Source organism: Hemitrygon akajei, chromosome 22 (genome assembly GCF_048418815.1).
Source record: "Hemitrygon akajei chromosome 22, sHemAka1.3, whole genome shotgun sequence".
NCBI classification, from domain to species: domain Eukaryota; kingdom Metazoa; phylum Chordata; class Chondrichthyes; order Myliobatiformes; family Dasyatidae; genus Hemitrygon; species Hemitrygon akajei.
Genome location: NC_133145.1, coordinates 57,912,976 through 57,928,599, shown reverse-complemented (window position 1 = coordinate 57,928,599; position 15,624 = coordinate 57,912,976). Strand labels below are relative to the sequence as shown.

General features: G+C 43.9%; 1 protein-coding gene across 11 annotated transcripts in view; it reads right to left on the bottom strand.

Moving 5' to 3' along the window:
- hgs (hepatocyte growth factor-regulated tyrosine kinase substrate) overlaps positions 1 to 15,624 on the bottom strand; it is a 55,438-nt gene that overhangs the window by 16,209 nt on the left and 23,605 nt on the right. For 3 of the 11 annotated variants that reach the window (XM_073026320.1, XM_073026330.1, XM_073026323.1), the window contains exons 9-17: positions 14,135 to 14,161; positions 10,994 to 11,078; positions 9,203 to 9,301; positions 7,836 to 7,931; positions 6,125 to 6,163; positions 5,872 to 6,015; positions 5,524 to 5,580; positions 3,322 to 3,535; positions 577 to 749 (exon numbers count right to left, since the gene is read on the bottom strand). In XM_073026320.1, coding sequence (XP_072882421.1) covers positions 577 to 749; positions 3,322 to 3,535; positions 5,524 to 5,580; positions 5,872 to 6,015; positions 6,125 to 6,163; positions 7,836 to 7,931; positions 9,203 to 9,301; positions 10,994 to 11,078; positions 14,135 to 14,161 — 934 coding nt within the window. The remainder of the gene's footprint in view (positions 1 to 576; positions 750 to 3,321; positions 3,536 to 5,523; positions 5,581 to 5,871; positions 6,016 to 6,124; positions 6,164 to 7,835; positions 7,932 to 9,202; positions 9,302 to 10,993; positions 11,079 to 14,134; positions 14,162 to 15,624) is intronic. The other 8 variants (XM_073026326.1, XM_073026331.1, XM_073026324.1 and 5 more) reach the window with 6 other exon arrangements.

Below are 15,624 nucleotides of genomic sequence, written 5' to 3'. Positions count from 1 at the left end.
CTCCCTGGTGCCCCTCCTGCACCCCTTTCTCCCATCGAACACTCTCCTCTCCTATCGTTCTTCATCCCTTTACCTTTCCCTCCTCCCACCTCCCAGCTTCCCACTCGATCGCCCCCAGGCTTCACCCATCACCTTCGAGCATCTCCTGCCTCCCCTCTCCCCCCCACCTCCTTATTCTGGCCTTTCCTTTCCAGTTCTGATGAAGGGTCTCGGACCAAAACGTCCACTGTTCATTCATCTCCACAGACCAGAGGTTCCCAGCCTGAACTCCACGGACCCCTCGGTCAATGGTTGGGGCCCATGGCATATCAACGGTTGAGAAGCCCTGCCTTGGATGCTGCCTGACCCCCTGAATTCCTGCAGCATTTTGTGTGAGTGTGTACTGCTTTGGATTTATCTTGTGTGCTATTGCCTCTACCACTAACCGGCACATAGCCACCACTCTCTGTAAGAAACCTAGCTGTGACATTCCCCTCCCCACTGCTTTCTGCCAAGCTGTTTGTGGGCTTGACTGATCGACACGGGTGATGAGGCAATGGGAGGAAGCAGAGCAGACCCTCCTGAGGAGAATCTCACCTGCTTCTTTTGCCTCATGATCTCCAGCTTCTGGGCCAGCTGGATCTGCCGCTGGCGCTCGGCTTCCTCGGCCTCTCGCCGCAGCTTCTCGCTGTGCTCCTCACGCAGAGCGTTCAGGGCCCCACGAGCGTCCCTGATCTGCGCCAGTTTGTCCTGCAGACCTTCGTAGTACACTGAAAAACACAAAAGCAAAAACTACTTTACTGAACTCCATGGGCCAGAGATAGCTTCCACCCCAGCCCCAGGGTCACAGGTCCATGCGAGACCAGGGATTGGAGAGCCTGGAGGTCGAAGCCTGTGGAGCACCGTGTCTGGGGATTGGAGGTCCGACGTTTGAAAATCTGGACCAGGGACTGGAGGTTCAACACCTGATGTCTGCAAGTCACAGAGTCCAAAGTCAAGGGCAGAGGCAGGGGGCTGGGGTTGCAGGTCTATCTGTGAGGGAGAGTGGGAAAGGGGCTTCTTTTGCTGTCCTGCCAAAGGGTCTTGGCCTGAAACATCGACTGTACTCTTTTCCAAGGATGCTGCCTGGCCTGCTGAGTTCCTCCAGCATCTTGTGTGTGTGGCTCGGATTTCCAGCATCTGCAGACTTCCTCCTGTTTGTTTTGCTGCTGTTGTTTTGTTTTGATGTTGTGTGTTGCTCTGCTGAACACGGCGGTGTTGGTCCCAGAACTTGCAGGCTGCCCCCAACACACTCTTGGGTGTGCTGGTCGTCACTGCAAATGCCACATTTCGATGTACGCGTGATAAACAGATGAATCGGAATCTGAAAGCAGGCCAGCTGTTTCAGCGTCTGCCCACTGCCTAGGTGAAGTTGTTGATGCAAGCCAATCTTTTGCAAATAGATCACACTCAAGAGTATTGCGTTCTGTTCTGATCGCCTCATTATACGAAGGATGTGGGAAAAAGACTTACCAGGATGCTGCCTGGACTAGAAAGCAAATCTTAAGACGACAGGGTGAGTGAGCTCCGGTTTTCTCTTTGGAGTGAAGGAGGGTGGGAGGTGACTTGACAGAGGTGGATAAAATGTTAACAGCCATTGATCAAGTGGACAGCCAGAGAGTTTTTCCAGAGGTGTAAAGGGTTAATACGAGGGGGCATACTTTTTTAAAAAAATTAGTTTTTCTATACATTTTACAAATTAAAAAACCCCAAATCACAATGAGGAACATTAATACAGTGCAAAATTAAGCATACAATGACAATATGCTACAAAGGAAGAGAATTTAACAAAAAAGCACCTAAATTGAAGACAAGTAAACTTAGTATCCTCCCCAAGCCCCACAACACAAAAAAAAACAACTCCAGACCAACCACAACACAATATAGAGAATATAAATCAGGACAATCAAACTCCCAGACTGTGAATACACTTAGCAACAGAGGATAATAATGCCTACTACCAGAAAAAAAAGGGAGCTGAAAGCAAGAAAAAAGAAAAAAAAACCCTAGTCAAGAGGAAGGTTATGAAAGTACTCGATAAAAGGTCCCCAGACCTTATGGAACTTTAGATCCGAATTAAGAACTGAATAATGAATTTTTTCGAGGTCCAAGCAGGCCATAATGTCGTTAAGCCATTGAGCATGAGTGGGCGGGGCAACATCTCTCCATCTAAGGAGGATCAAGCGTCTAGCCAGGAGAGAGGCAAAGGATAATATTCGGCATTTGGTCGGACTCAGTCGTAAATCTGTCTCGCCCCAGAAACCGAACAAAGCAATTAAGGGGTTTGGTTCTAGGTGCTGATTCAGAATATACGATAATGTAGTGAAGACATCTTTCCAAAATTTCTCCAAGCTAGGACAGAACCAGTACATATGAATGAGAGAGGCCTCGCCCCTCTTGCATTTATCACAGAGCGGACTAATGTTAGGGTAGAATCGAGATAGTTTAGATTTAGGCATATGGGCTCTATGAACAATCTTAAACTGTAAAAGGCAATGGCGAGCACAAAGAGAGGTTGAGTTAACCGATTTGAGAATCGAGTCCCAGCTCTCATCAGATAAGGAGGTATTTAAATCCTGCTCCCAGGCCATTTTAATTTTATCCACAGGGGTCCGTCGTAAGGATGCTAATTTATCACGAATAATTGATATTAAACCTTTACCTAGTGGATTAATGGAAAGAAATAAGTCCATAGCATTTTTCGCAGGCATTTCAGGAAAGTTAGGAATTAAAGGAGCAATAAAGTGTCTAATTTGGAGATATCTAAAAAAGTGAGCATTGGGCAGATTGAACTTAACAGAGAGCTGCTGAAAAGAAGCGAAGCGATTATCAATGAAAAGATCTTCAAAATGTCTAATGCCCTTCCTATACCAAACATGGAATGCTGAATCGTACGTAGTAGGTAAAAAAAGGTGATTATGTACAACAGGGCTGGAAACGGAAAAACCATGGAAACCATAGCATTTCCGAAACTGAGCCCATATACGCAAAGTGTGTCTAACAAGAGGATTAGCTATTAATCTGGACAGACTACTAGGAGGGGGCATACTTTTAAGGTGATTGGAGGAAAGTACAGGGGGATGTCAGAGGCAGATTTTTTTTTTGATGAACAGGTCTGCCAAGTCTGGTGGTAATGTCAGATACATTAGAGACATACAAAAGACTCTTAGATAGGCACATGGATGAAAGAAAAATGGAGACACGTGGGAGGGAAGTGCTAGACTGATCTGAGAGTAGGACTGTGCTGTGATGTTCTACGCTCGAAGTCAGGTTTAATCTCGGGAAGGAGCCAGCCATACTCACAGCGCTTCTCGTCCAGCTGATTCAGGAGCTCCAGTAGCTGAGGGTGCATGCTGTTGATGGACTGGAACAGGGAGAGCACCGCAGTGTCGTTAGTGATGCTGCGGCCGCGCATGTGATCGCTCTTCATCCTGTTCACGAACGTCGCCACTGAGTTCTGCAGCGCCTTGAGGAACTGCTCGTGGTTCTCCTCGGACTCTCCGTTCTGGTACTGCTGCTGAAGGGCAACGAGGAAAGAGAAACGTTGAGTGCTGCGTTCACACGCAAGCTTCCAAGGTCTATCGTACAGGAGCCAGAGTAGAGGCAACTCCCTATCAGCCAGGCCTGGTGATCCCACCCGGCTGTAAGTGACTGAGCTTCTCCTCAAATAACCATTCTCCACTCCCTGCATTTAATGGAGAATTAAACCTACTTTTATTGAGCTAAGTTGCTGATGTTTCAATCAAAGTTCCAAGTAAATTTATTATCAAAGTACATAGAAAAAGGTAATGGATTTGAGCCAACCCATCAAGGGTAAAGCCCTTCCAACCACTGAGCACATCTACATAAAACACTCTTTCACACAGAGTGGTGAGCAACTTGATTGATGACAAGATTTTTAGAGATGTATATAGAGAGGACAGCCGGTGCCTTTTCTCCCCCAGGGTGGAAATGGCTAATACCAGGAAAGGTAATTTTCAGTGATTACACGAAAGTATAAGGGGGATATCAGAGGTATTCTTTACACAAAGAGCAGTGGGAAGTGCGGAACATCCTGCTGGACAAGGGTGGTGTAGAGGCAGATACATTAGGAGATTTAAGAAACTCTTACAGTGGCATGCAAAGGTTTGGGCACCCCTGGTCAAAATTTCTGTTACGGTGGATAGTTAAAGTGAGTAGAAGATGAACTGATCTCCAAAAGTCATAGTTAAAAATGAAACATTCTTTTCAGCAGTTTAAGCAAGATTAGTGTATTATTTTTGTTTTGTACAATTTTAGAGTGGGAAAAAAAGGAAAGGAGCACCATGCAAAAGTTTGGGCACCCCAAGAGATTTGAGCTCTCAGATAACTTTTACCAAGGTCTCAGACCTTAATTAGCTTGTTAGGGCTGTGGCTTGTTCACAGTCATTGTTAGGAAAGGCCAGGTGATGCAAATTTCTAAGCTTTATAAATACCGACTCCTCAAACCTTTTCCCAACAATCAGCAGCCATGGGCTCCTCTAAGCAGCTGCCTAGCACTCCGAAAATTAAAATAAATGATGCCCACAATGCAGGAGAAGGCTATAAGAAGATAGCAAAGCGTTTTCAGGTAGCTGTTTCCTCAGTTTGTAATGTAATTAAGAAATGGCAGTTAACAGGAACGGTGGAGGTTGAGGTCTGGAAGACCAAGAAAACTTTCCGAGAGAACTGCTCGTAGGATTGCTAGAAAGGCAAATCAAAACCCCCATTTGTCTGCAAAAGACCTTTAAGAAGATTTAGCAGACTCTGGAGTGGTGGTGCACTGTTCCACTGTGCAGTGACACTTGCACAAATATGACCTTCATGGAAGAGTCATCAGAAGAAAACCTTTCCTGCGTCCTCACCACAAAATTTAGCGTCAGAAGTCTGCAAAGGAACATCTAAACAAGCCTGATGCATTTTGGAATCAAGTCCTGTGGACTGATGAAGTTAAAATAGAACTTTTTGGCCGCAATGAGCAAAGGTATGTTTGGAGAAAAAAGGGTGCAGAATTTCATGAAAAGAACACCCCTCCAACTGTTAAGCACGGGGTTGGGTTGATCATGCTTTGGGCTTGTGTTGCAGCCAGCGGCACAGGGAACATTTCACTGGTAGAGGGAAGAATGAATTCAATTAAATACCTGCAAATTCTGGAAGCAAACATCACACTGTCTGTAAAAAAGCTAAAGTGAAAAGAAAATGGCTTCTACAACAGGATAATGATCCCAAACACATCTCAAAACCCACAATGGACTACCTCAAGAGGCGCAAGCTGAAGGTTTTGCCATGGCCCTCACAGTCCCCCGACCTAAACATCATCAAAAATCTGCGGATAGACCAAAAGAGCAGTGCATGCAAGAAGGCCCAAGAATCTCCCAGAACTAGAAGCCTTTTGCAAGGAAGAATGGGTGAAAATCCCCCAAACAAGAATTGAAAGACTCAAAGCTGGCTACAGAAAGCGTTTACAAGCTGTGATACTTGCCAAAGGGGGTGTTTCTACATACTGACCGTGCAGGGTTCCCAAACTTTTGCTTCAGGCCCTTTTCCTTTTTTGTTATTTTGAGACTGTAAAAGATGGAAATAAAAAAGTAATCTTGCTTAAAATATTAAAGAAATGTGTCATCTTTAACTTTATGCCTCTTGGAAATCAGATCATCTTAGCTATTCACAGTAACAGAAATTTTGACCAGGGGTGCCCAAACCTTTGCATGCCACCGTAGATGGGTGAAAGAAAACTGATGGGCAATGTAGGAGGGAAGGGTTAGTTTGAACTTAAGAGCACATTAAAACTCTGGCAAAACATTGATGGCTGAAGGGTCTGTACTGTACTATAACAAGACAAAAAAACATATTTACCTCCACAATTGTGACGGGAGCCGGGTGAGTTTCAACAGGTTGTGTGACTGACTCCACCACTGAGACAGGGGCTGATGGCGTGGGGCTCTTTCTAACTTCCTCTTGCTTCTTCTCCCAGTAGGTACGATTCAGGTATCGAGCCAGCTTTGAAAAGAGCAGAATGTTTGATCCCAATACACTTTTTTTCCACACTTGAAAACTATTACAAGTCCTTCTTTTCAATGCAAGAAATTATAAACAAGTCATTTATTACCTCAGGGTCAACTTCTTCAGCTGTCGGGGCAGAAGAATTCTGGAATGGAGGAGCACAAGACTTATTTTGGACATTCACTATAAATATCTATTGCCAACAAACTGGCTAATGCTCTCTCTCGTAAATACTCTTATTTCATCCATAAGCAATTTCTCCCACCACCTCTCTTTCCTCTACCATTGGGCAGATGATGCAGGAGCTTTAGTTCCCACACCACCTGGTTCAGGAACAGTTCTTACTCTTCAACCATAAGGCTCCTGAATTGCCGCGGACAACTTCACTCACTGCAACTCTAAATTGACTTTATAACCTACAGACTCTGCAACTCATGTTCTCAATACTATTTACTTTTATTTTCACACTTTGTCTTCATTTGCACACTGGCTGTTTGGCAGTCCTTGTTTATGCATAGTTTTTCATAAATTCTATAGTGTTTCTTTATTAGTATCCTGACTGGCTGTGTCATTGCCTGGTACGGGAACTGTACTGCCCACAATCGCAGGGCACGGCAGAGAGTGGTGCAGACAGCCCAGCGCATCTGTGGATGTGAACTTTCCTCTATTCAGGACATTTACAGCAGCAGGTGCGTAGAAGGGTCCAGAGGATCATCGGGGACTCCAGCCACCCCAACCACAAACTGTTCCGCTGGCAAATGGTACTGCAGCATTAAGGCCAGGACCAACAGGCTCCGGGACAGTTGCTTTCACCAGCCCATCAGATTCATCAATACACATTGACCTGATTGTGAATCTGACTGTACATACATATGTATGAAACAATTATGTGTACAATCTTAGTGTTCTGGGCAATATTCTCCCTCATTTCCCTTCCTTATTGTGACGGAGAAGCAACATAAAGATTTTTACTCCCTTGGATGCAAGAAATACAATAAATTTAAAAAAAAACGTTTGCAAGGAAATTAATCTCGAGGTAGCTTATGGTAACATATACATTGATAACAAATTTGCATTTACTTATAACTGTACTAAGGAACCAGGTAGGTTTTGATCTATACACGCTGGTACTTATGCACATTTTATTCCATATCCATACTTTAAACTCCAACTTTATTGTTAATATAATTCTCTATTCAGAATCAGAATCAGGTTTAATATCACTAGCACTGTAAAATTTGTTAAACTTGCAGAAGCAGTACAATGCAATACATAATGATAGAGAAAGAATACTGAGTTACAGTGAGTAAATTATATAGTTAATTAAATTAGTGCAAAAAATAGAACTAAAAAAAAAGATGCACATAGTACCCTGACCAACAACCACAGTAAATATATATCAAAGTTCAAAGTAAATTTGTTATCAAAGTGTGTACGTATGTCACCATATGCTAGTGAATCATTTCCTTGCAGGCATTCACAGTAGAACGAAGAACTACAACAGAGTGAATAAAAGACTGACAAACAACCAATGTACAAATACAATAATTATGATAAAGTGAGTAAAAACGCTAGGAATGAGTTGTAGATGCCGAGAACACAAGTTGTTAAATATACGGTGAATAAAGCTGATCCTTTATGGTAATCCAGAACCAACACTAGATATTTATTTAACTCCCCAGGTCTTGCTGTGGGATTACGATGAGTGCTGCCAGGCCTCTGAGTAATTTCACTACAGTGGCACAGACTGCACACAGCAATGGTAAAACTCGACCTCAAATTGGCTCCCAGCAACAAAGCTGCAGTGAGAAGCTTACCACTGGAGACGAGTACAGGCTGCTGACGGGTGGTGCTGACGACGTGACTGGTGTTGGGTCGGGCTTCGGGTACATGGGGTAAGTGCCCTTTTGTCTCTGCAAGGGGAGAGAATTTTCGATCAGTTGCACATCAGTCTGGTAACTTCACCAACTCGCCATTACTTCCACACACACAAACCCACCACTTTAGAACACAGAACATTATAACCAATTCAGTCCACAGATGTACTAGCTCCAAGATCAATCTAACTCCTACCTCACACAAAGCCCTTCGTTTTTCTACCATTCACGTGCCTGAGAGTCTCTTAAACGTCACTAATATATTTGCACCCCCCCCCACCCCCTGGCAACACATGCATCCATCCTGTGTGTGTTAGAAAAAACCTACCTCTGACATCCCCTCCCAAACTTTCTATCAGTCACCTTAAAATGATGCGCCCTTGATTTAACCAAATCCACCCTGGAAAAAGGCTCTGCTTATCCACACTGTGTCTCCTATCATCATAAATCCTTTATAATCTTATATTTTCTTGTTTTAAGAAAAAGTTCCTAACTTAGATTGAGTCAAGATCTTCACTAGAACCTCAGCAATCATGATGAGGTAGGCCACCTAAAGGGCTTGAATTATTTTAAGTAGCAAAAATCATAAACAGAAACGCCCTGATCATGAGTCAGTTTCTGCTCATACTTTGGTCTGAACCGAAACATGGCTGGATAACTATCTCTGAGTAAGAGTGTTTACATCAGGGAAAATGTTACAACCACCATATACACCTGGCAAACCATCAAATGCAATACTGGGGTATTAAGCTGAACATTGAGGCGTTGTCTCAAAGGCTGAAAGAGACAAAGGCAACAGATGAAAATTATAACTACTCCCTAACAACCATCTATTTCCAGAGACAGATGGCATCACATCTTAACCCTATGAGTGACAATGTGGTCTGTGTTAATCTGTCAGGTTATTAGAGGCTGAATTATATTTATTTAATGTTTATTTTGAGAACAAGTCCTTCCGGCCCAACAAGCCCGAGCTGCCCACTCACACCCACGTGACCTAATCGCTACGTCTTTGGAACGTGGGAGGAAACCAGAGCACCCAGAGGAATCCCACGCGGTCACGGGGAGAATGTACAAACTCCTTACAGGCAGCAGCGGTGTGTTTCAGGTCACTGGTACAGCAGTAACACTACACTACCAAGCCGCCATTAATTTGCAATTTAGATATTCACTTTTTAGGCACTGTCGATCCTGATAAAAACTATTGGCATACAAGCACTCTCACGTGCAATGGAACAGGTAATGGTATAATAAATACTGCTTGTGTAGACAAATAAAACCAACTGCTCTCAAGTGGTATCACTCACCATCCTCTCCTTCTCCTCCGCCTCAGACTGTGACAGAGCAATGGCAAGCTGAAGTTCCTCCTCCTCCTGCAAGGCAGCTTCGTCACGCTTGGGAGGTAGCTAAAGTAACGACACAGGCAGGAGGGACAGCGTCATCAGAAGGCAGACTTTGGGAGCTTGGACAAGTGGTAAATACTGCTCTGGCAGTTTTGAAGCCTCCGTCCACCCCAGCACACAGATCCAGTTACAAGTAAACTACACCTCAACACAGTACCCGCTACCTCCTTATCCGGAAGGGTAAATGGAAAAGATAACTCACCTTCAGTCATTCATTTTCCCTGATTTGTACCCATTTTTATATATAAAAATGGTAACCGCCACAATGCATTTTTTTGCTCCAAAAAAAGACATCACTTCCAGTCTTCTTGCTGCTAGTGATATCAGCAACATAAGGAAAAATAACCAGAAAGGGTCACTCCATTGATTCAACAGGAATCACATCCTTATTCTGGTCTGAACATAGAACAAAACAGCACAGTGCAGGCCACTCAGCCCACTATGTTATGCCAGCCCTTTAACCTACTCTAAAATCCATCGTACCCATCCCTCCCACATAGCCCTCTATTTTTCTTTTATCCATGTGCCCACCTAAGGGTCCCTAAATGTCCCTAATGTATCTGCCTCTAATACCACCCCGGCAGTACATTCCACAGACCCACCACTCTCATCCCCCTATACATTCCTTAAAAATATGCCCTATCCTATCAGCCATTTCTGCCCCAGGAAGAAGGTGCTGGTTATCCACTCCAGCCGTACACCTCCATCCAGTTACCTCAAACTGATACTGTGGCTAATACCAGCGGGCATAATTTTAAAGTGTTTGGAGGAAAGTATTAGAGGAATGGCAGAGGTAGTTTTTTTTCCACCCATACTGAGAGCGGGGGGAGTGTGGAATGTGCCGCAGGGCTGGTGGGACATTGAAAAGACTCTTAGACACATGGATGATAGAAAAATGGAGAAGTTGAACTGATCTCAGAGTAGGTTAAAAATTCAGCACAATATTGTGGACCCAAGGACGGGTCCTAGACAGTAGAGTACTACAGCACAGTACAGGCCCTTCGGACCCTCAATGTTGTGCCAACCCATATATTCCTTAAAAAAAGTACTAAACCCCACTACCCCATAACCTTCTATTTTTCTTTCATCCATGTGCCTGTCCAATAGGCTCTTAAATACCCCTAATGGTTTAGCCTCCACCACCATCCCTGGCAAGTCATTCCAGGCACCCACAACCCTCTATGCAAATAAACTTACCCCTGTTGTCTCCCCTAAACTTCCCTCCCTCAACATTGTACGTATGCCCTCTGGTGTTTGCTATTCATGCCCTGGGAAACAGGTACTGGCTAACCAGGTCCTGTGCCAAAACGTTCTCCGTTGTTTGATAGGTGACCCCAAACCAGGAAATGTTTCTGACCAGTTCCAACATAACCATCGGGTCTCTCACAAGTACAGAGATGCAGCTTCCGAAGTTCAAAGTGCATTTATTATCAAAGTGTGTACACTACATACGACCTGGAGTTCCATCTTCTCACAGGCAGCCACAAAACAAAGGAACACAATAGAACCCACAAAACAAGCTCCTTTAAACTTTAGAAATAGAATTGATTACCTTCTCAATACTTGACAGATCTTACTAGTAGCAGTAGCTGGCTCTGGTGTGAAATTTTGTAATCACTTTCATTGGAGGAATTGAAACTATGAAAGTGTGGGAGAGGACAAATCCCAATTGTGTCCAAGAGGGGTGCTGCTTACCTGCGACTGCTGGGACAATGGACTAGTCAGGTACTCTGGCGGTAGATCAACTGGTGCAGTGGCTGTGGGCTTGGTCTCGGATTTCCTGGGGAGAGAGGAGAGTCAGCCTGTGTAGCATCAGGACACGCAAGAAACGACCGCTCTAACCTCTCAATACGAGTACAAGGCAGCCATAACAGCTGCCATCCCTGACAGAGAATCTTCATATTTTATTTAGCCCGGTTACAGACCCTTCTGGACCAACAAGCCCGTGTGGCCCAATTACACCCATGTGACCGATTTGGGGTGTGAGAGGGAACTGGAGCACCTGGAGGAAACCTACGCGAGCACGGGAGGAACATACAAACTTCTTACAGTGGTGGAATTGAATCCAGGCCACTGGCTCTGAAGAAGCATTACACTAGCCACTATGCTACCTAGGGGTACCCCAAAGCATCTTGCCACAGTTCATTTAATTGAACAAAGGTCCCTTTTCACTAAGATAATGAACTACCGGAAACATAGAGCAAAGAGCGGTGCTGGGTTAAGAAGTCGCTGTATTTGGCACCTTTACATGCCTATTTTGTGCCTCAGTAGATCAAACTGCTTTGCTGGTGCTTGTAAGTGTTTTGGGACTTGCTGTATACAAATGGCCGGAGGTTCCAGGTGCTGCAATGTTATCTGCCATCGCTGGGTCAACGTTGTCTGTAGCACAGGGCACACAGTTTCAAAGGGACCACTCGGTTCAAGGCAATCTGGCTAGAAGTTGAATGTGTGAAAGCTTTGAGAAGTGCTGCCAAAAGCCAGCAGTACACCAGTCCAGGATTTTGTCCCACTGCACTCTTCACTGATGTAGGAATCTAGAGTCAGTAATTGAGTCTGAAGGGCATGAGAACATCACACTATGGCACGGTGTTCCAGTGGAGGGTGCCAGAGCCAGATGCCGTGTAAAGTGTCGCAGGCAAAGCTGGGGAGGGAAGAATCGTCACTGTTACCCACCTTTTGGATTCAATTCCTGAATGGGGACCGAGCCAAATGCTGGAGAATTTAAACAAGGCTACTGAAAATAACTCTCTCACTTATAACAGACTCATTGGGACAGCTCACCAGAAAGTGCTTGTGGAGTATTTGACAATTTCAATGGGTGTTTTATTAACAGAAAATGGAACCTACTCAACTTCAGGATAGAGCTGAACTATTTTAATTTAATGGATTTTATTTAAATATACAGTCTCCAATTTTACAATCTGCTGAACTTTCACCTACCAGAGGGGTGAAACTGGTAATCAGCACAGTCCTAATGCCAGGTCTGGTATAAAACCAACCATATCCAATCCAAACCTGACCTCAAACACAGTCAATCTGACCATTGCAGGCTTGATGGGCCGAATGGCCTAATTCAGCTCTCGGGTCTTATGGTCTTATTGCAGTAAACACACAAACATAATAATCATTGTTTTAAACAGTAATCACCAGATACCAATCAAGAACATCAAAGGACACATAGGGCAAGAATAGATAATCCTCTTGGCCAGGCCCAACCCCAAATCTTTCCAATAAGTTGAGCCAGGCACTGATGGATCTATGGCTGTAACTAATACAGATTAAATTCGAACACATGGTTCTGATCCAAGCGGGCAAGTCGTACTGCAATAAATTGTTCTTCTGCATTAATGGCTTCCTTAAGGGGACGTCTTGCCTGACTGCCTGATGAATCTGTTGGGATTCTTTAAGGAAATAGCAGGCAGGATAGACAAGGAGAGTCAGTAAATGTCATTTACTTTGATTTTTAGAAGGCCGTTGACAAGGTGCTGCATGAGGTTGCAGGAAAGATACTAGGATGGGTAGAACATTGGCATTCGACTGTGAAAATGTACAAAAGATAGCTGTAGAGAATGGGGATGTGCAAAGATGAGACAGCGTATGGAGTGAAACTGTGGTTAGCACAGATAGAAGTCTGGCTGACTGGCAGAAGGCAAAGAGTGGGAGTAAAGAGGGCCGCCTTAGGTTGGCTGCCAGTGACTAGTGGTGTTACGCAGGGGTTGGTGTTGAGTCCACTTCTTTCCACGTTATATGTCAATGATTTAGATGACTGAATTGATGGCTTTGTGGACAAGTCTGTGGATGATATGACGATACGTGGAAGGGCATTTAGTGTTGATAAAAAGCAGGGAGTTTGCAGGAGGACTTAGATTGGGTGATTGGGCAAAGAAGAGGCAGATGGAATATCGTTTTGGGAGGCATGGTCATGCACTTTGGTAGAAGGAATAAAGTGTAGACTATCTTCTAAATGGGGAGAAAATTCAAAACTCAGGGTTGAAAAGGGACTTGGGAGTCCTCATGCAAGATTCCCTAAAGATCGGTGGTAAGGAAGGCAAATGTTAGCATTCATTTTGAGAGGCTGAGAACATAAAAGCAAAGATGTAATGATGAGGCTTTATAAGGCATTTGTCAGACCACACAGAGCATTGTGAGCTGTTTTGGGCCCTTATCTAGAAACAGATGTGCTGGTATTGGTGAGGTTCCAGAGGAGGTTCACGAGAATTATCACAGGAATGAAAGGGCTAATAAATGAGGAGTGTTTGATGGTTCTGGGCCTGTACTCACTGGAGTTTAGAAGAATGAGGGGGGCACCTCATTGTAATCTTTCGAATATTGCGAGGCCTAGATAAAGTGGACGTGGAGAGGATGTTTATCGTATAGTGGGGGAGTCTAGGAGCAGAGAGCACAGACTCAGAATAGAAAGATGTCCATCTAGAACAGAGATGAGGAGGAATTTCTTTAGCCAGATGGTGGTGAATCTGTGGAATGCTGAATTCATTGGCTGTGGAGGCCAAGTCATTGTTTCTATTTAAAGTGGAGATTGAAAGGTTCTTGATTAGTAAGGGTGGCGGCACGAGAACGAATTGAGAGGGATAACAAAACAGCCATGATGGAATGGCGGAGTAAACTCAATGGGCCAAATGGCCTAAACTTTCCCCCGTGTCTTATGGTCTAAATCTTTACAGACTCTTTAACATTCAAAACTGTATGCTGACTGTCAGTATTTAATGCACAAGGTTAAATTTCATTAACTTTAAATTAACAGAAAGGTGAAGTTACGTGGCAATAATGGATTAACCGTAATCTACCATTTCAATATAAGAGTAAAGTTTGGCGTACATGTTACTGCTGTCAAGGTCTTCCTTTCTGTGAAAAAAAAATTATACGTCACCAGAGATTCACACACTGTATTCTTAACTTTAACAACCTGAACCACCCCAGTCTGAATTACATAGTCATTGCAAGGACTGGAGTTTTCTTTTTAGGAGGCATTTATTTACAATCTCACGGAGCAGAACACCCTAAAATGTGTCACGTTTTCAAAAGAGTGGAATATTTCTCCCCCAAAGCATTCAATTTATTAGATTTAGCAAGTAATTTGACTGATTACATCCTCTCCAAGTGAAGTAACTGGTGTAGAAATGGGCGATTAAGGACCGGCATTTGTATAGCAAGAATAAGATTAATGAGTTAATTCATAAACATTGGATCCATACACAACTTAAATATATTGCAAGTTACTGTAAGTTCACCAATCAAGCCAAGCTAAATAAAGAAGTGCTGATCCTGAAAACTCCACACCTGCTTGTGGTTGAAGAAAGAAACTGACTTTATCATCACACTCCCTGTTCACACGTTGCTTGCCCATGAGAGATTCTGGTCATGTTTTTTCTCCATCAACAGTTACCACTAGTACCAGCCAGTTTTGATATCTCAACCTTTAGTGTTTTCTTCAATGTAATGGAAATATTCCTCTTCAGAATGAACAAGATGCGATTTAAAAAAAAACTAATTTTAATCTATCTGGAAACCAAAAACAACAAAGTGTGGAGGTAATTACTGGTTTTATGCCCTGACCGTTTTTATTCTTTATTTATTATTGTCTCTGAACTCTCACCCCCTTCTAACCATGGGTCAAATCACGGGCAACCAGCATGTTGCCATGGTGACTATTGCCCCGCACAAGTCTCCTGGATTTGTCTTTATGTGTTCCACACCAAATGGCATTGAGTCAGGGATGGCTAAAAGCCCCAATCACAGAGAGGATCACGCCTGGATTGTCTCTTCCGCTTTCTGTTGCCTGGCTATCCCTGATGGCAGAAGTTCCCAACAAACGGAAATCGTGAACTTAAGACAGCTCGGGACAAGCAGAACTACAGTATTGTGTCAGGTGGAAGATTGGGTCTTCCCAGGCTGTTTCGGGGTACTTGCCAACTCTTTACCATAACGCTCAGCAAGAGTTAGGCTAAATCCACACTAAATTGCAGTAGCCAGCAGAATCAAAGCCCCTACATGCCCTAGACGTTCACAGTCAAAGCCCACACCCACCCTAGGTGTTCATAGTCAAAGCCCTTACCCACCCTAGACGTTCATAATCAAAGATCCCACCCACCCTAGACGTTCATAATCAAAGCCCCCACCCACCCCAGACGTTCATAATCAAAGATTCTACCCACCCTAGACGTTCATAATCAAAGATTCTACCCACCCTAGACGTTCATAATCAAAGCCCCCACCCACCCTAGACGTTCATAATCAAAGCCCCCACCCACCATAGACGTTCATAATCAAAGATTCTACCCACCCTAGACGTTCATAATCAAAGATTC